This window comes from Chaetura pelagica, unplaced genomic scaffold (assembly GCF_000747805.2).
Source record: "Chaetura pelagica isolate M959 unplaced genomic scaffold, ChaPel_1.0 scaffold436, whole genome shotgun sequence".
Taxonomy (NCBI): Eukaryota; Metazoa; Chordata; class Aves; order Apodiformes; family Apodidae; genus Chaetura; species Chaetura pelagica.
In genome coordinates, this window is record NW_009953651.1 from 2,020,167 (window position 1) to 2,046,657 (window position 26,491).

General features: G+C 35.0%; 1 protein-coding gene across 1 annotated transcript in view; it reads left to right on the forward strand.

The window, feature by feature from the left end:
• DNTT (DNA nucleotidylexotransferase) overlaps positions 1 to 26,491 on the forward strand; it is a 73,160-nt gene that overhangs the window by 21,306 nt on the left and 25,363 nt on the right. The window contains exons 6-8 of the mRNA XM_010000049.1: positions 2,209 to 2,332; positions 3,639 to 3,771; positions 25,039 to 25,117. Coding sequence (XP_009998351.1) covers positions 2,209 to 2,332; positions 3,639 to 3,771; positions 25,039 to 25,117 — 336 coding nt within the window. The remainder of the gene's footprint in view (positions 1 to 2,208; positions 2,333 to 3,638; positions 3,772 to 25,038; positions 25,118 to 26,491) is intronic.

The window sequence follows — 26,491 nt, forward strand, 5'->3', positions numbered from 1 at the left end:
AGTGTGAAAGGATTTTCCATGACTGTTTTTGCTGCCATCTGCAGCAACATTCATAGAAGAGGTGTAGATTGACATGTATAGCAAGATTTAGGTACCAGACTTGCCTATAATAAAGATTGAGAATCAGCCATTAAATCTTTTGTTTCAAGGTTTAAAAAAAAATTCTTGGAGATTTGAATAAAATGTATCAGAGGACAGATTGTCTTAAATATGCTTTATGCCTTGTTTCATATGCTAAATTACAACAAAACTGTGTGGCTCTCTCGTTAGCTGAGCACAGTGTCAAAATTTTGGCTAAATTGGTTGTACTCGGTTTTTCCAAACAACTTTTTGTGTTTCTCCAAAAGCCAGGAAGAATCTCATAAATTTTACTGTTTAGCATGGTTTTAGTATCTGCTGCAAATCAGTCATTATGACTTAAAAGATCACTGCTGGTCCCAGCACTACAGTTATCAAACGACTGCAACAATTTATACAGCCTGTTTTACATGTAGGGTACAAGAATGATATAGTCAGTTTGCCTCCTGATGGAGGTCGATGCTGCAGAGAATAAGTTCATATAATCCACTTTCACCAGCTGAAAAAGAGCAATGCTTGCACACACAATTGAAGAAAGGGGCTACCTGCTGCTCACACTGCACTCTTGACAGTGTCTATAAATTGACATCAATAAATATACTGAAAAATAATGGATCTTAGTATGGAAAGAACAAAATGTGGGGTTTTTTTTGCCTAAAAATTTGGACAGCGGCATAGAATCAATTTTCTTTAGTTCCCTATCCCAACATTAATTAAGTCTCTTGGGAGTATTCTAAACCCAGTAATAGATTCTTTTGAAAATCTTTTAGCAATAGCAAAAACATTAAAAGATAACAATCTAAGTATTTTAAAAAATCATGTTCTTTCATAAAGACCCATGATTCAGACAAAGAATGGGTAATTTCATCCATTATATTTAAAGTGTAGGATGATTCCCATTTAGTATTATCGCAGGTTTTACTTCTTCCTTTTCTTTATATTAATTATTTCCAAGTAATTAATCTCATTTAAAACCTCACAAAATAAAGCTAACATGGTTGGAATTCAGAGGTTGTAGGTTCAATGGAAAACAGCAGTTATTCATGTCTGACATAGTTACTCATTGAATTCTATAAAAGTACAAAGAAGATATTGAGAGCTTCAGTATTGACAAACTGAACATAAAGAATGTGCTTTTGGGCAGGCATGAAAGTTTTCTCTCTTGCTTTCATATCACTGCTTGACTAGGATATTGATCCACTGAATAATGCTTACAACTGTGACATTTTTGCTTTACATTCTTTCTTGGGGAATATGCTAGTGTACAAAATTACTTCACAATAAATGGAAACTGTTTTGTTTTGTTTTTTGCTTTTTTTTTTTAATGGGTGAAACAGTGAAATCTATACTCCAGTTAGGATATATAGGAATTTAGCTTGGCTCATGTGAGGACTGAAGAATTGTAAGGCTGTTCATAATATGCAAGCAAACAAAATTTACCTTTTTTACTTGTGGTTGAATATCATTTTGGAAAAGAGTATTTGGCATAACCTCCAAACATATATGTTTTAGAGTGCAGTATAAGAGTAGATTAGTTTTCCTTATGTACTTACCATTTGTTTCGATGCACCATTGAAACTCATTGCCCTTGGTGCAGGATTTCAGGAGCTACAGGATTCCTACTGATGCCGTGTCTCGGGAGTGCGGCAACACCCACATCGTGTACAACTGAGAGCTGGTAGTGCATGTAATACTAAATTACAATGTCAGTCAAATTAGGAAGATGGTCTTGAGACATCTCTTATTCTATGAAGTCAGTGTAAGGGAATTCAACTACTTAACTTTGTTGTTCCTATTTCTAATAAGAAATGCAGTGAAAATAAAAACCCCTATTATTTCAGCCCTTAGTTTGAAGTGTACATTGGGTAAAACACATAAAGATGCTGGGGCTACTAATGTATTAATGTTTAGATTTCACTTTAATGAAAAAGCCTATGTATAAAATCAATTGTCTGTTCAATGTAAGTATGCAGAGGAAGGACACTGAATCTGTATGTTTGTATTACACTTTTATCTCCAATGTAGGATAAACTCTGCCTGGTATTTTTCCTGTGAAATCTTCTTACCTAGTTATTGTTAATTCACTGCTCCTTCACAACACTGAAATGTGTTTTCTTCTACTGACTGTAGCAATTTACTTCAGTATTTGGAGTGGGAGTGAAAACCTCTGAGAAATGGTACAGGATGGGTTTAAGAACTCTGGAAGAGGTAAAGGCTGACAAGACCCTGAAACTGTCAAAAATGCAAAAGGCAGGTAAGGTTAAACTCTCATAAAAACCTGTGACTCAGTCCTTCTAAGTACTTGTAACAGAATCGGAGGAAGAGGCAAAGTTCATTTATACATCCATTTTTTTGCTGCAGTGTCTTGTGAATATTAAATTATTAGGTTAAAAAGTTTGGACTAACAGAGCTCCTAATGTAATGTTGTGGCAGTCAAAACATACAAATGTATTTATTTGCTTACACAAATACCCAATTAAATCTGATCTTATGCACAAAAACTATTAATTCATTATTACACATTCATTATTGCACAGCTCATGAAAAAATTACAATATTGGGAAAGCCCAGAACTACTTTTCTGGGGAAACCCAGAACCCGATCTCATTTGAGGCAGCTCCAATTTAGCAATAAATCAAGATTTGTAATAAAGTACCTGTAAAATTACTTCCCTAATCCTGGCATATCTTAACTTTAAAGTGTTAGTTTTGTTTGAATGAATAGTGTTGCTCCCCCATATATGATTTTTCATGGAGGTGCCATTTGCCTAAATAATGGAATTAAAGGAATAATGACATTAAAATAGTGTAACTTTATTTTTACATTGAAATAATGTAACTTTGTTTTTGCATTAAATCCATGTGGTTTACATCTCTTCAGAACCCCTAGAATTAGCTTGCCCCCACTCATACTCCGTGGTCCTTTTTTCTCTTACATATCATATTAAAATACAAAGCAAGCTGCACGACTGGGCTCTTTTGGTACAAGCTCTGTGATCAGACATTCAGAGAGCAGAAATAGTTCACATACCTCTGAACACTGTACTTGGGCAGAGCTCCACCATTTCCAGAGAAGAACCTTTCATAGCATAATATCCAGAAATGTAATTTCTGGAGCTGGTAGGGAAGTTAGAATAACTTACAAGTATTCAGGTTCTCTGTAAGTGGGGTATTACTCTGAGTGCTATGTTGTTATAAATTGTAATTACTGTTGCAATTAATTAAAAATTATACTTATAAAAATACGTATAAGCTATATGGACAAGTGTGATGGAAGGCAGAGGTTCTCTCTTGCCTGCAATCCCCCCACACCCGAGGCAGGAGGGAAGGAAGAGGCTAGATCTAAGTGTGTTTTTCCATCAGAAGACCTGAAAGAAACCTATTATTTCTAGTGCAAGATGGAGCATTTCTTAATTTGATATGATTCCCTTGCCCAGGGCATGAGTTGTGTGGCTTAAACCCTTGGTGAGAGGTGGCTGGTTCATACAGGGCTTACATAATGCTATGTAGATTTTGAGAATTACATAGAGTACTCAGCACTTTTTCACCTTTGATTTCCAGGTTTTCTCTACTATGAGGATCTTGTTAGCTGTGTATCTAAGGCAGAAGCGGATGCAGTAACTCTGTTAGTCAAGAATACTGTGTGTACGTTTCTACCAGATGCTTTAGTTACTATAACTGGTGGTTTCAGGAGGTGAGTGAAAACAAATGAGGTCACTTGACTGTTTTATTCAGGTACACAAAAGAAGATGTTTTTGTCTTAGAAAAAAAAACAAACCAAAAAAAAGAAACTTACTGGGAAAGTGTCACTTGTTTTCAATGGCTATTTCATTGTTGTGGGTTTTTTTTTAAATTGTTTTTCAAATAGGAGAGCAATCCTATGACATTCTCAGGTTCCTGTGTTTTATTACTATAGGTGGTTGGTTTGTCAGAACAAAATCTATCTAAGAATGGCTTGCTGGAAAAATGATGTCTAGATCATATGCCTTACTTGAATGCATTTTTTTTTTTTTCCCTTTTTTAATGGATATGAATTTCCAAAGCTGAAACTATACCCAAAGCCATTCTTGAAAAAACGTACAAAAACTTTAAGGCAATCTCGACATTTGAGATTTTTTTAAAGATAAATTTGTCATAGGAGATGAGATTCCCAGTTTCTTCTGATATGATGCATTTGTGAGCTTTGACAGCATAATTGTTTGCAAAGTTCTCATCTAACACATCAAATTTAAGGCCATTATTTTGCTTAATATTTCAGGGGGATATGATAGTTAGCCATTATCTTTTTTTTTTTTTCCTTAATAATAAGCTTTCTTCTGTCTAAATGGGTATGCCAAACCAGAAGATAAATTAAGTATCTAATATGCCTTCAGTGAGTAATCCAAGGTATTAAATATGTGAAGATATAAAGAATATATTAAAAAGCTCAGTTTCAAAATGGTAGTCCTAAATAACATTTTACAAGTCCATGGAAAACAAATACAGCAGGGTGGGATTTATAGAAAATGTGATTAAATGGATTGAGGTACCTTCTTTGTCCATCTATATTTTAATTACTGAGCTGCAATAGAGTTGATTACATGTGCTCTTTTTTGCCTGTCTCATAAATTGGTCATATTCATCAGCATGAAGTAAGAGCAAAAATGCTTGGAGAAAGCATTATACAGTATATGTATTTTATGCCTTTAGTTCTGTACTTGTTATTTGTATCTCAATGCACAGATTCACAAATACCATATCTAACTGGAGAAGTTCAGAAAAGGATCTGGAACAAGAATTAAATAAAATTATAAGAATAAATAATAATGTTCATTAACTGAAGTTTTAGTATGGCTTTCTGTCAGCCTTTCTGTGTGCTTTGTCCACGTGATTCACAAATTACTTACAAATTAGACTTTGGTTCTCTTTTGTTTCATGTAACACTCTCAAATACTTGTGGTTAGCTCTGCAGTGGTAGGATTGTACAGCTGTGATATGAGCACACAGGGTCTATTGATGATATAGGCACTTACATTTTAGAGATTACCTAGGCATCTATTGGTATGATGATTTCAGTTGTGACTTTCTTAAATGAGATTGAGTTGACACGCTTTTTTGAGCTAGTCTTTGCCTTAAGGTAGAGTGAAGAGAACTAGGAACTGACTTAGTTTTAGACAAGTTTTTATATCCTACTTCTTAACAAAGTCTTCAAGTGTCCAGGGCAATGCACCAAACAAAATAACTAGAGCCTATAATATAGTATTTGTCAGAGTAGGAGGTTAATTCCTCCACTCCACATCAGTCTTCAAGGAATATTTATATCAGACTCTCTTATTATTGAATTGTGTTCTAAGACGAGCCTGATTGTAGATCACTATCTCCTTGTTTGAATTTTATATTGTCTTTAGAAATAAAATTTGAGGCGCTAACATTTGAAGATGAGTTGCTAGCAGAAAAACAATGAAGAGAGCAAGAGACAGAGACAGTGTGTTTGCCAGGCAGCAGTGCCATGCTTTGTATTTTACGATACAAAAGTTTCTTTCCTGTGTGCAGTGACATTTCCTACAAGGCAAAGGAATGGATCAAGCAGTGTCATGGAACAGGACTCTGATCTTTCCAGTTGTGTATCAAGAAAATAATGTAAAGATATTCCTCCTTTCAGTCTCAGAAATAAAACAAAATAGATGGGGCAAAGAAACACTTTCAGAGATAATTTTACAGGCTTGCACACTAATTAATAACAAATGTTATTGTGGCACCTTTGTTTTGGAAGTAAGGCTTCTATAATGCATCTGGAATCACAATTATCTGACTATATTGACATATGCTCATAAATGAGAGAATGTAAGGTAGAATGTAGAAAGAGTATTATGCTTCCCAAGATCTTTGCATATACTTGAGATGTTGATTATTTAACTGAGATAGTCATGTAGCCACTGAGTAAATTCCTTGATAAACCCTTATAAAATGTTCTATTTGACCTTTTTGTAGTGGATACTCCTAATGAAATATTCCTTAGCAGGCTATAGATGTTCTCCGATGAGGCTAGAACACCTGACGTGACTCCAATCTTTGTTAGGAGTTGAGAGATAAATGTGTTTGAAGTTCTATTACCAATTATTTTTTTTTCTCAGATCTAGGATTAAAATAGTGTCAGACTTCAAACAAATATAATTAATTAAGCAAATGTTGCTTTCACTAAATTTTTAGGCAAACTTATAGGGAGAGGATCCTTATTCTCCTCACACCTTGTCATTACAGTTTATTTTTGCATTTACGCTATTTTTAGATATGGTTATTTCTATGCCTTTAATTCCAAAACACAAACTGTAATACAATATAAGCTGTACCCAGCTGCTCAAGTCCAAATACTGTAATTTCCATTCACTTTCTTCCACTGCTGTTATAAGAATTGCAATTTTTATCTGCTGTTGTTTTATTTTGTCAGGGAGAAATCCGCTATAAAGGAGCTGTGAGGCAGCTGCTCACTGAACGTTTGAGTCGATATGGTTGTTTGCACACACACTAATTTAGAGCAGTTCCTAGAAGAATCTGGCAATTCTTCCAGCAACACACTGAAGATAATGTTTGGGTATCATTTATGAGCAAAGCTTTGCCTCTGATAAACTGTAGTCCACTTTGGATGAGGCTTTTAAGCCAGAGATGTTCTTATCTGATCTGTTTGGTCTTATATCTTAGTAAGTCAGCTTCATGTTACTGGCCTCTGAAAGTTTAGATGTGTTTGACATTGAGATATTGGGATACACTGAATAACAATATATCTGTGGCAGGAGTCAGAGTTGCTACAGCTAGGGGAGAATAGAGGTAATCAGTAGTTTCTGCTTCTAATTTTCCGTAACCCATTAAATATAAGTTGCGAAAGGAGAAACTATTGTTTATCCCAAGTAATGGCTAGGCAAGTCAATTTAGAAGATAATATATTGGAATAATATTCAGACACTTTTTTTTTTTTTTTCTTTTCATTAGAGCTTTGATTAGTTTTCCTCTCATTTCATCTATTACTAGCCATGATGAATCATGGAGTAGAAATTGATGAATAATGTGTTTGGGAGTCATGGACAAGAACAATTTTGTAAGAATCCGTGAGGCTGTTGAGAACTCAGCACAGTGTATTCTTTCAAAGCCTTTCAAAAAATGTCTCCTTGATCCAAGATTTTTTCACATGCACTACTCTACTCAAACCTTTACCACTTTTACAGGTTTATCAGCTCATAAGAAGGATGCTGTTTTGTTATATACTTCTCCATAAAGCTACTTCAGGTGCTGGGTCCAGAGCGGAGGTGGCAATGTCACTGATATCTGTGAACCTAAAGGTTTTGCTCTGTACATGCAGAGCCAGAAACTCCCTTGAAAAGCCTTACAGTTTCCATGATAGCCCATCCCTCATGGAATGCACTTGTGTTTAGCACTTTCTGTCTCCTATCATCACTGGTGATGACTGGCTAGTGAGTAAACCAGAGCAATGCAAGCAATGTGCATACAGCAAGATAGGAAACTCCAGATCATATTATTTTAGGGCTACGGCGACAAAACCTTCTGTATTAGCATTTTAATTTTTTTTTACTGACTTGGAAAACAATAGAATGCCAGTCAAATCTAGGGGTAATGCATTTCCTTGTCAGGCAGTCAATCTGAAATTTTATTTATGAACTGATACATGATCAGATTTGTTACTATTTTGTTCCTAGACAGTTTCTATATGAATCTGGCTAAAATCTTCAAAATTACTGTTTTGCTAACTGCTTTGTGCTATTTAGCGTATTTGTTGTTATGCATTCTAAAGAATATTGGCGTTTTCAAATTACAAAGGCATTACTTGTTAGTGGTAAAGAAACGTATAACAAGTGCACCACTAGGAGTGAGATAAGGTGTTATCTTAAAAAGAGATTATTTCTTTACAGTTCATATAGAAGTAGTGTTTTGTTCATTTGATATACAAATCTGATAGTCAATGTAAAAAAAGAAAACTAAAGCTTGCAATTAGTATAAAAATGCAATAATTTATGTTAAAGATGCAACTATTTTTAGTGCGATAACAGGAATAAAATTCACAAGACACTGGCTGGCTTTGACCACTAATTGTAACTAGGATGTCTTTTTCTATAAGAAGTTATTCTAAAATATATAAAAGTTTCCAGCTGAATTTAGACTGATAACTACATAGATCAATGTGGCCATTATCAGAGGCAGAAATGTGCTGTTACAGAGGATCCTGCCAATTGATGTGTTAAGATGGAAAACTCTAAAAGCAGAAACTATAAAATACAAGTGAGCCAGAGAGAAACTTGCTGTGAACAGATAATTTATGTATGTATGTATGTGTGTAAAGTAATAAGACGCTTATATATGAAAACTTTCAACATATATGAAGAATGAACAGAATGATAGCTAATCATGGTATTCAAAGCATTTTTCTCCTTTTGCTTTTTTCTGATTTGCCCTTTAAAGTCACTTTCAATTATTTTTGGTACGTAAGGGTCAGCCATTTGACAATTCTGGGTTTCTGAATTATATGAAAATATTTTTAGAATGCTTGCCACTGCATAAAACCAAAATGTTAATGGCTTCACTAAGTAAAATTAAATTTTAATGGCCATGGTTTGATTTTTTTCCTAGCCTGTTTGCATCCTTTAAGTAGCATTAAATGTGATTCAGTTGTCTTCTAATATCACAGTTGACCTGAATAGCCTTTTCAATTAGCCTTTTAGATTAAGCAGATGTGATACATTTTAAATAAATAAAGATATATTTTTTATTGGTTAAATGCTGATATTCACAGCTCATTGAATCCATTTATTGAGAGGCACTGTCAAAAGAACAACAGTTTTTGTGCAATCTTAGTGAATAGTGTGTAGAGATGAGAAAAATAAATATTACAGCATCTTTGCTTAGTAAGTGAATGGAATTTAAGTAAGAGGAACTCAAAGAGATCTATTTAAAATTTAAAGAAAGATGCATGGCAGAGAGATGAGGAAAAATATTTCCAAAGAAGTTCATAAATGAAAGTATTATAGGAAATGGTAAGAAAAACAGTGTGCTAAAAATATGGACTTGCCTCAAATTCATTCTGACATCTAGCAAATAATCTAATATCTATACAGTAGATAGTTGTCCCATGTTTTTTAAAATCTGTTCATTCTATATTAATGTAATATGCTTTTATTTAATCTTTTAATAGATTATTTTAGTATTTACAATGTAATACGCCTACTACTTACACAAAAAGTAATGGAAAGTTTTAGAAACCTACTGTAGTTTGTTCAAAAGCATCTTTGATGTTTCAATAATTCTGTTTGATATTTGTTCTCATTTTTGGATGACAGTTTCCCAAAACTTTCGCTATATAACTAAGACAGCCTACTGTGATAAAACCTTCACTGTGTATGGGTGCTGGTGTGGGGAAAGAGGCTTCTGGGTTTACTGCTCAGCATGTGATACAACAAAAGCAATCTGCTGTATCTGTTGTGTAGAAGAGCTGAGCTGAGGATGGTTTGGACTGTAAATGTATTGTTTTCGGTTGCTTTACTCATCAAAGTGCAAGAGAATTATATTGTCATTACCTAGAGAAGACTTCATCACTGACATCAGTTTTGCTGTTTCAGTTGCTTGTATGAATGTCAGATGATGAGCTTGCCCACAAGTAACTTGCTTTCTCCTGATGCAAAGTCCTGACTCTGAAACAAATACCAGCCTATCGTGATGACTGGCTCATTAGCCTCACTGAAGTGGAAGGGAGTGGTGACAGCTGCCAGTACCAGTGACAGTGCTTCCAGCTCAAAACTCCTGCAGCTTGTGCAGTGATACTCTTTAAGATAATATACCATTATAATTCCAAAACATTTGAACAGATTTTGCTGTATTTACACTATTTGCTACAAAATTTTGCCGAAGTAAATGTTTTGAAAAGTTATAAAGGGGGATTATAAATGCAACTATTTATAGTTCCAATATACTAATGAAATATACTTAATGACCTATGTGCTACTGGCCATTCACATTTTAAAACATTTAGAAATAAAAATTGTTGTGATTTTTATTTTGTGAGGTTAATTTAAAACTATTCATTCAGCATTTAGAACAATTAACATATGCAGTATTAGTTACTATTAACATTAAGAAAATGAAACTTCTGCCTTGACTTGTATTGAAAACACTTCTTTGTTTTTTTGGAAGGGGAAATGCTCTGCCAAATGATTCTTCCAATATACACACACATAATTTTTCAGTGACTATAAAAAAAATCTTTAATAAATATGCAAAAGGTCTTTTGCACAGGATGCAGGTGTTGGTGCTGATACAGTTTGGATAGGATACCATTTTATATTAAAAAAAATAAATCACATCAAGTTGGATGGCCTCAGGCATTATGATGCAATCTAGGGCTGGAAGGCAGGTTGCATGATACAGAGTATGTATTAAAATTGATTTATCTGTATAATTTTATAAGCTGGAAAATCTGCTTCCTTCACTAACTGTGAACTATTGCTCTTTGAATGTTTTGCTAATTTGAGAGTAGATTAGTATGATATGTCATGGGGGAATAAAAACTGTTCTGATTGTAAGGAAGCTGTACAAATAATTGGTACCTAACATTAACATGTACAGAAATGTATTCACAGACTAAGCTTAATTTCTAAAATTTTGAAGCTTAAAGAGGGGAGATTCAGGTTTGACATTAGGAAAAAGTTTTTTTTTTTAGGATGGTGAGATACTGGAACAGGTTGCCTAGGGGGGTTGTGGATGACCCCTCCCTGGAGGTCTTCAAGGCTGGGTTGGGTGGGGCCTTGAGCAACCTGATCTAGCGGGAGGTGTCCCTGCCTATGCAGGGCGGTTGGAACTAGGTGATATTTAAGGTCTCTTCCAATCCAAACCATTCTACGATTCATTCTCTGAAAATCTGTATAGTTTGCACACTCATTCATTTTCATGATACTGTTATTGGATAAATTATAATAGGAATATGATAAAGAGACAATTTCAATATCTAATTTTCAGTGAGTTTTGATTTTATCACATTTCACTAAGTGTAAGTAAGTCTAAATTTGGTGAAGATGTTATTAACTTTTTGCAATTTTTAGTGAATTTTCACCAACTTTTTTTTGGGAGGGGTTTGTTGTTTTATTAAAATACTGGGAGACAGGATAATTTGTATATTACTATTCGTGAAGATATTTGATGAAAGGAGGTGCTGACAATGTTAATATTGAAATCCAAAACATATCATAGAACACCTCTATAGTCAGATATTAAGATAGTGAATGAAGTTGGTATATTTTTTAGGGTTTGTTTAGTTGGAAAATATCTCTCAAAGTGTTTATGAGTGTTATTTGTGTTATGTGAAGATTTTCAATTCTTCATTGAAGAGCTGGACAAAATGACTTTCTATTGTCTTGTAGGGGCTGTTATTCAAGTAATTTGTATTCTGTAGATTGAGTTCTTTAATCAGAATTCCTCTTTTGTGATGAGCTTCAGCTACTGATACTATATATAGTGTCATTTCACCTAAAGACAGTTGTATGCACATCATGAAAGAGGTAGTCAGTGGCACAGAAACCTCTGTGAAGTGTTATAGTGGTGTTTCAAGATCACTGAAATATTTTAATTCAGGTTTTGCTCTGGAAATTTAAATGACAACTTTGATTGAAAAAGTTCTTTCTCATTTGTATTAAGCTGTCCACACAACGTTTTCTGCTTTCTCTCATTTTACTGACCAACTCTGCTAAACCCTCATTGTAACTAATAGATGGAGTGATTAGAGGGAGAGAATAAACTATCAACTATAATGCTGATGACGCTAAGCTGGGAGGAGTGGCTGACACACCAGAAGGCTGTGCTGCCATTCAGAGAGACTTAGACAGGCTGGAGAGTTGGGTGGGGAGAAACCTGATGAAATTCAACAAGGGGAAGTGTAGAGTTTTGCATTTTGGGAAGAGAATCACCATGTACCAGTACAGGTTGGGGGCTGTCCTGCTGGAGAGCAGCATAGGAGAAAGGGACCTGGGCTCCTGGTGGACAGGAGGATGACCATGAGCCAGCAATGTGCCCTTGTGGCCAAGAAGGCCAATGGCATCCTGGGGTGCATTAGAAAGGGTGTGGTTAGTTCTCCTTCCCCTCTATTCTGCATTGGTGAGGCCGCATCTGGAGTATTGTGTCCAGTTCTGGGCCCCTCAGTTCAAGAAGGACAGGGAACTGCTTGAAAGAGTCCAGCGCAGAGCTACAAAGATGATTAAGGGAGTGGAACATCTCCCTTATGAGGAAAGGCTGAGGGAGCTGGGTCTCTTTAGCTTGGAGAAAAGGAGACTGAGGGGTGACCTCATTAATGTTTTCAAATATGTAAGGGGTGAGTGTCAAGGAGATGGAGTTAGGCTTTTCTCGGTGATGACCAGTGATAGGACAAGGGGTAATGGGTGCAAATTGGAGCATAGGAAATTCAAGGTGAATATCTGAAAAAAATTTTTTACTGTGAGAGTGACAGAGCACTGGAACAGGCTGCCCAGAGAGGCTGTGGAGTCTCCTTCACTGGAGACATTCAAAACCCACCTGGATGTGTTCCTATGTGATGTACTCTAGGTGGCCCTGCTCTGGCAGGGGGGTTGGACTAGATGATCTTTCGAGGTCCCTTCCAACCCCTAGGATTCTATGATTCTATGATAATTTGTCGGAAATATTTTCCAGTCATTAATGATTTTTTATGGTTGAGGTTTTTTTGCCTTCAACATGAGTATTCCTGGGAGGCATCAGCTTCCTAAGTACTACTTATGAAAGTCAGTCACAATAATCAGAATGTCTCTTATAAACATTTGGCATGAAGACAGCCAATATAATACATTGATTTCTGAAATGCTCAACCACTGAATTTAAACAGACTGATTTTAATACACAGGACAGGAAGTGTGTTGAAGTAGGATATTTAAAATATACTACTTGAAAAGTTTTTACTGTAAATGGATGAGTTTTACAGGCAGTCTCGTAAATAAATAGCTATAGAGTAAAATATATTCATGATACTACATAAAACTGGTAAGTAAAAATCTTGTAAAAATTATAGAGCATTAGATACGAGGAGAACTATTAAGGTAGTGGAATACATTCAGGGAAATATCAAGTAGCAAGACAAGAAGAAAAAGAGAAAGGAGATTTCAGATAAGGTGATAAGAAAAAAGCAAAAGAACAAAAGGTCAAATCAAAGATGTACATGGCCCTGATGAGATAGGGGTGCACAGTTCATTAGGTAGTTTTTTTCCTCAGATTTTATCTATAAAATAGTTTCAATGGGGTTCACTTGCTAAAAAGAGGTTGCCTTACAAAATCCAAGCCACTCAAGATGGGAAGGGAATGAAGAGAGACAGGTAGTTACAGTCTTTGTAACATTGCAGAAGAAAGTGGTACTCTTGTCTAAAAGAAAACAGAATCAAAACTCTGCATAGAGGCAAACTGAAACAAAACCCTGCCAGCCGTCCTAGACTAAGTTCCCAGCAGTAAAGTCAGCTGTAGAGTAGTATTAATGGGCCAAGAATAGGACCTGATTCTGATTAAGAAATGTTAATTAAGAAATGATTAATTAGTGTTTTAAGAAGGAATAGTGCTAATGATGCTTAGCCAGCTTTCCATCAGACATACATATGTGCACCAAGAAAGAAGTGTTATTTCTAATTTTCTTTCAGATGATTGTACTTAAGCTTCTTTTTACTTAAAACTCCAGTGCCTAACCCTAAGAAATTCAGTGGAGAAGTAGAAATTTGTCTTGTTTGCAGTCTTTATTGAATTTGTGTTTCTTAATCTGAGAGCTTTCTGATGCCTCAAATGTTTTCAATATATTTTTTACTATTTATACATTATGGTAATTTTGTTTGTTAGGAACTTTTACTCATGAGTGTTTCAGGGCATCTACATTGGAGAGATGAATTTGTTTTGAAGATTTTGCTCTCTATTAGTGAGCAGTTTTGAAGAGGAACTAGTAATTATACTATAACATACTGCATTGCCTTTATCATGTTTTATTCCTAGAAAGCTGGCTTGAAAACAGGACATTCATAGCAGACTTTACTCATTGCTGGTTTACTTTTTAGCAAAAGTCAAAGTTTTTTATAGGTTAGTTAGTTGCTGTATAGATCGTTAACAGTACAAGCAAATTTTCCTGGCAGATAATAATGGGAAAAGCTCCAAGCACCAGTGACCTTATATTATGCTTAGAGCAACCAGAGGGTTCAAACATTATGGATTGTGTCTTCTGACACGCAAGTTTATAAACTCATATTAGTTAATAAACTAATAAACCTTATATTGTAAGGTTTATTATTATGCTAATGATTGACAACTGCAGAAAATATGCTTTTTTTTCTTGGCTATTCCTAGACGCAGTTCTGTTGGTAAGTAAAGACATTTTTTCTGATCTCACTGCAGAGGTTACTGTGTCCAGTTGCACCTAGTTTGTCTGTATTAGTAGCAATATTCCCACTGAACAGTGTTGCTTATGAAAGGTCCCAAGGTTGATATTATTATATACATTTGTATCACTACCATAAATAGTACTATATCCAGACTTGTACACGTAGATCATAACTCCACAATTCACATATCATAAATGAAATGTGAACAACCTATTGGTACATTTTAGCTAAAATGTCAGTGGGGGCCTTGACACTGATTTCAGCTGAATAATGAAAAAATAGAAGGATTGGTTTAGAATTTGAACTGGCAAGAAATGGTGACCAATGCATCTTCACATTTCACCTAAAGAAATAAAAATATGTAACTACAATGAAGATGCCCTTAAAATGCCCTGTTACCTCAGGTCACAAAAGAGTGCAGGATGGAGTAAAGATTATATTCAGAATGAAGACAGAACAAGACTTTAGAGAACTATGACATGACTGGTTCTTTGAAAGACTTTTTGAAAATATGGCTAGGGTTTTTTAACATCTGGATCAGGAAAAAGGGCACAGAGAGAGCACCTGAAAGTTATATTCTCAGAGTATCGCCTTGCCATGGTTTGGAAATGAACGAAGTTGGTTAACGATAATCAGGTAAGTTTTCAATTTAGGATTAAATTAACTACACCAACTTCATGAGCTCCTTAGACTGATGGAGGATCATGTCTTGGACCAGAGCAAGGCGATTTTGTAAAGGAGTCTAGTAAGATTTCACTATGGAGAGATTTACTTAAGGTAGAAGGTAGCTTTAGTGACAGGCTTGTCTACACTTTAAAAGGTTTTTCTGGTATGCTTATATATGTAGTGTATCTTGGCAGCCTTTCTCTGTGGAGATGCAATGTTCCTTTGCCAGTGGAGTTTAAATTATTTTCTCAAATAGATTAACCTATATTGGTCCAAAGAGTACAATCGTTTCTGCAGGATAACACTGTGAACTCACCCAGCTATCTTGGCAAAACACTGATGCAGGCCAAGTAGGCAAGTTTTGAATTTCAATTTCTGTTTGAAAACTGATCTCTAATCAGGTGTAGTGGTTGAATCCCATAATGCTAGTATACAGTATGTTCCTTTTAATAGTAAGTATTATTTTCCCTGTAAAATTCTAGTTTTCTAAATGTATCCCATAGCTTAAGTGTAAATCCCTCTTCCCTTAGACAAAGTAGTAGGTTATACAAGCCACATCAGGTCTCAAAAAGAGAAGTATAATTTTCTCTAGATTATGTTTCTGTGAAATTCCTAACTACCTTATTGCAGTAGGGGTATGCAAGTGTAGTTATGGCAAACCCGTGTCAGCCCATCTTGGTAAGACTTCACAGCTTACTCTAAACATTCACGTGAATGAGAAGTGTTATTAAAACTAAAAGGATTGTACACATGCTTGAATTTTAAACCATGCATAATTTTTCAGAAGTGCTTGAGTGAAACTTCAGTGTCTTGGTAGCAAGGCTAGACTCAAACTCACATATATGCTGGTAAAAACTGTTAAATTTGAAGCTAGGAGATATTGTATTAATCTGTTCCATCCAATGGAATATAGTATCTTAATCACTACTAAAGCAGAATTATACATATTGCCACAAAATGCCAGGAGGTTGAGCTTCATAAATCAGCTTCTTATGTCATTGTAACTTACCCAAAAGCATGAACAGTTAATTGCACTCCTCATCTATTGCACCAAGAACTCAGAGAAAACTTAATATTGTCTTATGTTAGAATTTCATTATTTTTGGGGGGGGAGTGCAGGGGTGTGTGTATTCTTTTACAATTTTTATTTTTTTTAATTTTTTTCCCCAGTGTATGCAAGCAATCTATTTCTCAGTTCAAGGAATATTAATAGAAAAACTGTCATGTTTATGTAACTTCAAATACAGCTGAGCACAAAGCAAATAGAAACCTTTGTATTTATAGTACTTTGGTTGTTCAGATTGTCTCATCACTTCTTAGTAAGTGAACCAAGGCTGAACATCTAATACCATTCAGATATTCTAAAAATGCACATTTTTTGCCTTGCATGAACATGAATATTGTCTTTTAAATTGTTCAAAGTGTATGTTTTGACTTCTGGAAATGTCAAAGAAGACATGCATGAAAAAGAACATTTTGATGAAAGTTTCTGTGACAAAGGAATATGACAAAGGAATAATCCATTTGAAAATCTCAAGAGAATTAGCTAGATAGAATTAAAGGAACTGGGATTGAATGCATGTTTTAAATCAATGACCAGAGAGCTTCAATATAGCAAAAATTGTTGCTATGAAACAATTTGTTAATTTTGTTATAAGTTCAGTAGAGAAAAATACCATTTTCTTCCTTCTTTCAAAAGAATATGTAATCTTTTAAGTTTTAGCTTATATGTATTAATGAGATTCTGAGTAAGTAGAATAGAAATATAATTCTGAACCAAAAAAATTTGCTCTTGGACAATAAAAATCTAAATATTAAGTGGAAACTGCCTCAGTTGCAAGATAATAATTTTTTTTTGTTAAAGGAATGTAAGCAAGCCAAATAGCTTCATAAAAACATTTTTAAAAATATACAGCTTTCATAATTAATAATGCAGACTGTTGTCTACTTATTTCAGTAAATAATTTGAATGCAGCTGACCTTTCTGTTTTCTTTGCTGCATTATTAATGATGTTGAAGAGTTCACTGTGTTACTGTTCTAGCAATATATAACTTGCTTAGCTGAGGTTTTGGTTTGCAGCTAATGCTGCTTAAAATGTGGCAGCTGAACAGATTATGTACCAGCTGAGATGGAAACGGAAAAATTGAAGCCTTTCTGATTTCAAATCTGGAATATCAATGCATTTTAATGTTCAGTTCCATCTTTAGGCATTGGAGTACATATGTAACCTATAGATCTTGACTACTTCACCTAAATACCTCACAGTGGCAAACTTCATTCTTCGGCAGCACAACAGCAGAAGGTGGACACAGAACTGGACTTTGTCTTGAATCAGAGCAATGCCTATATATGATGAATATTCCAGATCTACAGAGGTCCATCTCACTCCTAGTTTGTGTTAGCCAGTCCTGAAAACTGCTGGTCACCAGCTATTTCCAAAGAAGTCAGACAAGTCCTAAAATCCTTTAACCGTCTTGTTGCATTGTCTCAAATTGAGTTATTGTTGGAGAGAAGGAGAGGTAATTTTATTTACCTTTTTTTTAATTTTTTCTTTTCCCCCCCAAAGTTCACCTGGGAGTTCATAGAAACATCTGGCATTTTTGAGTGTGCTGATCTCTTTGTAGTATTCTTCATAAGCAGAGGTAGTTGAATTTCCTTGTTTGGTTTTGCACAATTCTGAAGTCTTTGTTAAGCTTTCAAATTAGGCAAAAAGAGGTATTTCAAGATGTCTGAGATGCCTGCTTTTATAAATAAGAAAAATGCACCTTCTCTCCAGTCAAGTCTGATTCTTTCATATTGGAATATGTTGGGATTTTTTCCTGCTGGTTTCAGAATAATTAACATTTTACAATTCCTGGTAACTAAAGCTACTGTACCACTGTCATGCTGACTGCTTCTTAAGAGGGAGCAAGGTTGCTTCCATGTTATAGAATATGCTGACAGTAGGTTTTACACATGAGAAACTAGATAGTTGTTTTAAGACTAAAGTGTCATCTGCATAATCTTACATTCAGGTGAATATATGAGATCCCAAATCCACATCAGTACTCATTGGAGTGTGTATCTTTTTCAAACAGTGTTGAAGAAGTTTTGCTTCACCATTGATTGGCACTCAGCAAAATTTATGTATGCAGGAAGTTTCTGTGATGTCATTTGAAATGCTTGGTTGGAATGCAGTGTAATTTAAAGGATTTGCCAAGACAGCAAAAGCAAAACTTTAGCAATGTGTTTAATGACTTTGAATAAAACTGTGACAGATCAGTATGGTACATTTAATAAGTTAAATACGCACCTGGCCATTATCCTATTTTGCTGTCACAGTAGTAGAGGACTAGTTTTATACAAATAATCAATAGAGGGTAAGAAATGTAATTGAAATTTAATTCCATTTCTGTTATTCACATAACTTTTGTTTGTTTGTTTTTATTTGTTTTCTTGTTTTCTTTAGCAGCTCTAAAGGTGAGTTGAGCTTGAAGGGAATAAATTTCAGCATGTGAGTAATGGGTAGTGGTTGTCAAGATAATGACTACAAAAGTAGGTTAATCAGATTTTCTGTAATTTTTTTGGTGTGTCTTCAAATTTTGACTTATTTTTTTCTTAATATTCCACAACACAATTTTTTTCTTAGATATCCAAGTATAGAAGAATCCTTATACAGATTCATTTTAAACTGAATATGCTTTGAAATAACCATTTGGCTGAAAGTCCACAGAAACTAATACATATTCTGCTGTTCACTGTTCATTCCCTTCCTGTGGAAGAGAAGGAAGTCTTTTCAACATTTTACATTTTAATCTCTTTAACCCATTAAGTAATTTTAATGCAGCTAATCAGAGCTTTATAACATCAGTGGATAAATTACTTTAAGTTCTTCAGTTGAATAACCATTTTCTGATTTGTGTTTTCTTATTGCATTAAAGTAACATCAAATATCTCTTAAAGCAAAGCTTGAAAAAAGACATTGGCTTGTCATGAAGAGGAGTGCCCAGGTGTCTTGTACTCAGAGAAGCAGTGTCTAGGTTTCTTTCAAGTCACAAATGTAAGAGACACACAGAGTCAAGCATAGCGTGCCACATGCTTGGTCTTTGAAAGTGCCTTTTATGAGACACTAGGTGAACTGCACACATTACTGTACTTTTTTGAGGCAGTGTAGTCACTGAGGATGAAATTAGATTTTAAGTAAGATTTAAGTGATGTTGCGTGGGTTTTGCACTGATTCCCTCTGCTTCAGTGATTTTCACCCTCAGAGCATAACTCGCAGAAATACTCAGAAATGTGATCCCTTCTGCTGTACCAGGTGACACTTTTAAATCTTTTAAGTAGTAAATTCTCTGCATTGCTATTTTTTATCTTAAGTTCTCCTTGAACAGAAACTACTGCTGCTTCATAGCAGTGATAGCCTGCTGAATAATTAAGAAAGCAAAACAGCTAGTTTTGTGTATCCACAATAAGCTATATTCCCATATGCCATAGAAATTCAGTTTCTGCTTCTAAAGAGAAAGGGATTTTTTCCATTGCTGCTTCATTGCAGAGTTGGATTAACTTAAAAAATAAATAACAACCACAGCTATGGAAAATATGTACTGCCTCCAGTGAATTAGAATTAATGCTACACTAGGCAAGATAAATAGCATTTTAATAAAATGTCCACCCTCAAGCACCTCTTCCTGAGAAGATACCTGTGAATCTTTGCCAAATACTGAGGTAGTTCAGATTATTTTCTCTTGAATTACTTGGCTGGGTGAAGAAGCTGCTGTATGGTATCTTTGGCAACTCAAGCCTTTGTAGAAGCCAAATTCATAGCTTCCCAGGAGAACACTGGATCAGTTTTCACTATGTTTTCATATTGGAGACAGTCTAATCTAAACTGGGAAAAGTAGTTCTGCAGACAAAGCTACAACAGCAATTATTTTTTACCCACAAATTGTCTCAAAATGAGTCAGAGTATCTCTCAGAACTCCATAATAACATTTCAGTTAAATATATCATGAATTCAGTTTTAATTTGAATTATCTTTGCTGGTGGCAGAATTTATTTCAGTTAATTTAATTTTATTATTGCTTTCAGACATTAATCAGCATCCTATTAAAGCGTCTCACAGATATTAATTATGCCCCCAAATAGATGTGATGTACAGTTAGGAATGAATTAATCCCCAAGAGATAGGAATTCCAGATTTTCCTTTGATATGTAATATATAATGTCAGGGAGTTTGGGTTTGTTGATTTTTTTTTTTTTAAATCAACTCTCAATTTTATGAACTTGTGCAAGCCATGTCCAATGGGGTGACTTGAAATGCCAGGCACTAATATTAGAAAGTCCAGCTACAAAAATGTTTGTGCAAGTATTTGCCAACATCGGCATTTCTCATCTCGACTGGTATCTTGTAGTACATTACCACTTATCTGGCACTAGAAAAAAAGGAGAATGAATTTTGACACTGGCTGGGGACCTCTAGTGTCAAATTGCCTTCAAAGGCAGCTAGGATGTGATCCAAATAACAAACGAGGAGAGCAGAAATTATCCCAGGAAGCCAGATGTTCCCAGAGCCATATGTTTTTCACAGAGCCTTGATCACATCTTACTTTGTTGTATTCCTCATTACTTCAGACATTACTTTGGTTTTTAGAAGACAGGGACTGACTGCGTATGTGGACAGTGTTGGGATTTGTTCACTCAGGGTGAAGTAACAGATGAGACCTGCCACAGATACATGCAATGTAAGGTTGGGAGGATCCTCCTTTGCTATTCATTTTTTAATAACCATGAACAAAATTATGTTCTAGGATTTGTAATTATCCATTGCAAAAAATAACCTGGTAACCCATACAGCTCTCCATATTTATCACGCGTTCTGGAATCAGAGCTATCTCTGATTCCAAAAACTACAACCTTTGGCAAGCTTAGTTATATCCTTGTGTGATAAATGGTGTAGATGAGACTCCTGACTATCCAATTTGATGAAAAATCTTGCCTCTGGCATCCTCATCCATCATAAGTCTTTGTCATGTTTAAGGTTGAGGTACAAAGATCATGCACCTCGAGAGCAAGTGAAGGTGGTGGTAGAGTCTGGCATGTTTGAATGCCCCTAGTTTGTTCTGGCTGAATGTTCCCTCTTCCACACTCCCTCCACTCACAAATTAATTGTTGTACAGTGCAAGTCAGTCTTGCAAACAGATACTTTTTGCACTCTGCTGTCTAAGCTTTCTCTGTGTCAGTGGTTTTGGATAGTTAACTTCGGTTGAGATGCTTTTGCAGTTCAGTGACTATTTTTCTGCTACCTACTCTATATGTATGTGAAACACCATTGCATTGACACTGTTGAATCTAAATGTTTTGAAAATGTGGAGCTGACTTGAATACTAAGGAAAACTGTTAAGCGAAAGCTGACAGTGATTTGAAGAACAGCTTATGTGTGATGTACAGGGTTTAGCTGGTAATTTATGATAGCAGTGGCTGTTAATACTCTTTACAGTATTGATCAGAATATGTAATTGAGAGTTCCTGAGGAAATAACTTCAAATAAATATTGCAGTCTTATATTGTAAATTGGAAGGTCCTTTCTGTCACAAACAAGGTAATTTTCTATCTTCTTTCTAGCTATTACCCAGTTCTTGTTGCAAATGAAATGGGACTATTGCAAACATTATTCTTTCTTTCATTCAACAAAATCCTCCAGCATGAAATCACAGTTGCAGAAACCTTTGCACAGATATGTTTCTGTTTGCTTCCTTGGGAAGTGCCTTGTTCTTCCCTGTCAGTCTACTAATTAGATATTTGGCAAAGGTCAGTGTCCTCGAATTAGCAAATCACACCTAGCAGAGAGGATACCTTCCTAGCCTAAGATATAACCTTAAATCAGAGAAGTCAGAAATAAATCTTTGAACTATGTATGCACATGTGGGCATGTTTGATTATAGCTGTAATTATATGTTTGACTATGCATGCACACTGAGGCTACTGGAGTTTTCCTTCAAGAACATGCATTTTATGGTCTTTTCCAACCTAAATGATTCTATGAAAATCAGACACTGTCAGCATAAATTTGGTGGCAGGTTGTGTTTTTTGTTATTGTTGTGGTTTAATTTGTTTGGGTTTTTTCCCCAAACGAAGTATTTTTCTTTTTTAATTGGTTGATGCTTAGTTAACATTATTCAGTTTCTAGATCATGTTGGTGTCCATCTATAGTCCTATGTAAGTAACCTACTCTCTTGAGTGCAATGGCATTTGAAAAAGGCTGCAGCCTGCAGCATTCCTGTTGGAAAGCTTCAGGAATGAATGAGAGATTGAGGTTGAATCTCTAAGGCACTTAATCAGATGATGAATTCTGGGTTTTCATACCCAGTTTGAAGACTAGATGCAGCTTTGAGCTGTTTATGTGCATATAAAATTAATCCTTGAAAAACAAATACATATGCGTATGGACTTCCTGGGCTGGGGACAGATCACCTCGGTGTTATCCTATCCTGTATGCCCATGGTTGTATGTTTCTATGTACACAAAAATATGTAAGTACTTATTTGTGAAAAGTTCTAATCTGCTGAAATCAAGGGCCATATTCCCTTTAGCTTCAATAGAATGATGTTCTGAATCTATTTGCACTTCACTGCATCCTTTTGCATGATTTACAAGCCAGGAGTAAGATACATTGTACAGCTTTTTAATTTCCTACATTATTCTTTTTCTATTTTAAGGAAGATGATACATTTTTCTAGGAAGAAACATTGTTTGGTTAAGAGTACTAGGGGAAATCAGACTAAATGTTCCAGTAGCAACCTGACAATTTACATCAGAAATTAATCCCATGTGAACTAGTTCAAAGAGAAGCAGAAATGTAACTCTGACATTAACAATGATTTTATATTGTGTGCTTTCATATCAGATTGAAACATTAACTTCACAAATAAAAAAGCATTCCAATAGGTGCTCTCTGTCTTGGTAAATAGATGGCCAGTGAAACACCTTGTATTTCTTGGGTTTTTATAGTTGGATTGATGCTGGATTTTATGGATGTGGTTGACCTAAAAAAAGCATGTGTTGGATACCAGAGGAAGAATTTATCAGCTTCCAATTTCTTCTCTCTCTCTCCCTCTCTTTTTTTTTTTTTTTTTTTTTTTTTTTTTTTTTTTTTTTTTTTTAATCATAATTTAAGGCAAGTTTTCTTATGCCACTGTCTGCATCTCTAAGATAGGAATAGTAATTTTGCCTTGAAAAAAAACCACACATTTTGAGACAGGTAAGTAAAAAGTGCTATGTAAGAGCTTTGGATTATTATGGTAATTGAAGAGATAATGAATGTCATCCTGCAAATAATTCAGGAAGTGTTACTTTGAATATGAAATGTTTTTGAACTTCTTGGGTTTGAATTGCTGTTCAGTTTCTAAGCCTAGACTGATGCTTTAGTTGAAACTCCTTTTGAAAAAATTTCCACCTGTTAAAACAGTTTTGACTTTGTTGCAGACATAGCACAATAGTTTTATTATAGTGAGTTAGACTGCTTGTCAAATGTAAAACCTAGATTTTCATTTCCTTATATCTTGCTGCTAACACTATTCAATGATCCATCACTTAGATGATTTCCTGGCACACAAATGGTAGTTGAAGTGTCTGCTGATTAGTTCTGTTCCTACAAATTTTAAAGTTTAAGAAATCAGATTCGGTTTTTGGTACTATTTTAAGGAAATGAACTATTTCATTAAATACAAAAAAGCATACCTTTTGGTTTCTATAGTCTCAATTTTCACTGCTTGTATAACAATTCACAAGTTCTCTGAACACTGGGCACAGCATTGATCTGAAACAAGCCTGAACTATCACATCATGTACCCTTTTGGACACCAGCAAGAGTGGACTTTCCCTGGAACACAGCAAAAAGGATTTGGACATGGGATACACTTGTGTCATCACTCCAGATTTCAAATGCTTACTCCACCTTCTGCATACAACACCTCATTGCAGAAATATCTCCTCTGCTCTTTTCTCCTTTGTCCGGCCTGATTACATCGCATAAATAGATGTGTATGTAGTCCCTGCTGTAGTATTTACACCAAACCTGAACCGTTGTATTTCTTTTGCAGTCCTCTGAAGGGAAATATTCTGATAGGCTTTTGCCTGTTTTCCAAATGATAGGTACATCTTAATCTGATTTAGGTTTAGCACGGTTGTTAAGTTGATAAAAAGCAAGGATGGATGCTTAGACTTAAATGAAGAAAAGCAAAGGTTATGACAAAATTTTTCATTATGGACATTTACTAATAAACTTTGTGCATATGGGTTTAGTTATGAAATATTTAGTGGGTGCAGTAAACAACCTTCAGTCACATTAAGACTCAACTATTCTTGAAAAAATCAAGCTCAATCTCTGAATAAAATTGGTTATATTTAAAAAAAATGTTAAATGCTTAGAGATTTTATGTCTGCCATAAAAAGAAACAACAAAACTATTCATAACTACAATTTTGTTCATTAATGTGTCCATCAAAAGCTAAAGAAGAATATTTAAACCTGCAATAATCAGATTGACAATTTTTTCTACTGTTACCACACTGGCTTTTTAACATGTACTATAGTATTTTGGTTATGGTTTTTTTTTAATCTAAAGATGGCTGAAACTGTATTTTCTGGGACTTAAGGGGAATAAAGAGACAGATTTAAGATCACTGAATGAATCTACAGTATCTAGTTGAACAACAGCAAAAATATATCAAAAACCTTAAATTATTGCTTAACAGAGAAAATTGGTGGATCCAATAAGAGAAATAGAAGATTGTCTTTTGATTGTGTTTTAAGTAATCTTAAGATTTTATGCTGCAAGCTTTATTATAATGCAGCAAAATATCTTTCAAAGTGTGAAATTCAACAAGAACTTAACTCTTTTCTTCCTCTTGGTATTTATTGCTTCTAGGGGTAAGGAGATTGGACATGATATAGATTTTTTGATCACCAATCCCGGGCCAAAAGAAGATGATGAACTTCTGCATAAAGTTGTTGACTTATGGAAAAAGCAGGTATGAACCAAGTAACATTTGGGCAGAAAGGCATATTCTAATAGCACTGAATTAAGACTATGTAGTGCTTAAAAATGTTGACTGTTTTTTACCAATGATTGCAATATTTTGAAATTTAATATTGCTCTCCTCACTTATTAACCATGATCATCTTGGTGCATCCTTCTGCCCAAAATGCTGAAGTTGAAGATTATATCAGAAGTGCTCTACAAACATTTCATTCCTCCCATCCCATCACACTCCACTTTCATTAATGAGAATAATGAATGTGAACAGAAAAGTCTGGCAACTGCTGAAGCTTTTCAGGTTATTCTGATCTGCTTTCATTAAATGGAATTGAAACAAAATAAATAGAAAATAAGTTGTTCTTGTGTGGTTTTTTTAAGGATAAAATTTGGCAGAAGTGAGTGCTGGGAGAGTATGGGAGGTCAAGGGTGGCAAAGGATTTGGTTAAAATATAAGGATTCCTCTAGGAATCTCAGGCCAAACAAGCTGGGCGTTGTTTAAAGCTATGGACAAATATTTTCTGTGTTCTGTTCGTCCTCCAGATATTTTTATGGTTTATACTACTGTCTATAGTGCTTCTCTACTGTGAGAGTGGTAATATACAGCCTTTTACTGGCGCTACTAAAAAATAAGCTGCCAGCAATATCAAAATGCAGAAACGAAAGAGGAAATATAATCCTCTTGCCTTTTTATTACCTTTGATTTCTGAGGGGGAGTGGGACACAGAAAACCCTTAAACCTAAAGCACTTTTCTACTTTTTGACAGTACAACTGTTGTTTGCTTCCCAGCTTTTCACTCTTGTGCTACTGCTTCTCAGTCCAAGGTCATCAGAGAATATCACTGATGTTGACTTCCTTTTGGCAGCTCTAAGTGAAAGATTCTGCAATGTTTAACTTCTAAACAATGGACCTCAGCCTTATTGAAACAGTTTTAAAGGGTCTTTTTCTTGGCCGAAAAGTTTAATGTAACAAGATCCTTCCACTGAAAGCTGTTGAAAACTAAGTTGTTAAAACAATACCATCATGCTCTTTGATGTAGCATCACCAGGGATAAATGGGCCAAGGAACAGAGAACACAAAGTTCCCATAGAGCTTCAAAGCAGAGCTGCAAAACAGGAAAACTGCAATGCAGTACAGAGGTTATGGTTTTAATGGTTCCAAATTACTTCTGTGAGTTAGAGCTTGGAATTTTGTGGGCAAACAGGCTAAGGCATCTGGGTCAAGCAACTTTGTTCACACACTGTGTAAAGTAATTTTCATTTTTTGCTAAAAATCTATGTAGCTATATTTAGCACTGTTCCTGTTGTTACATATATACTTTCAACAAAGAAAGAGATACCATTA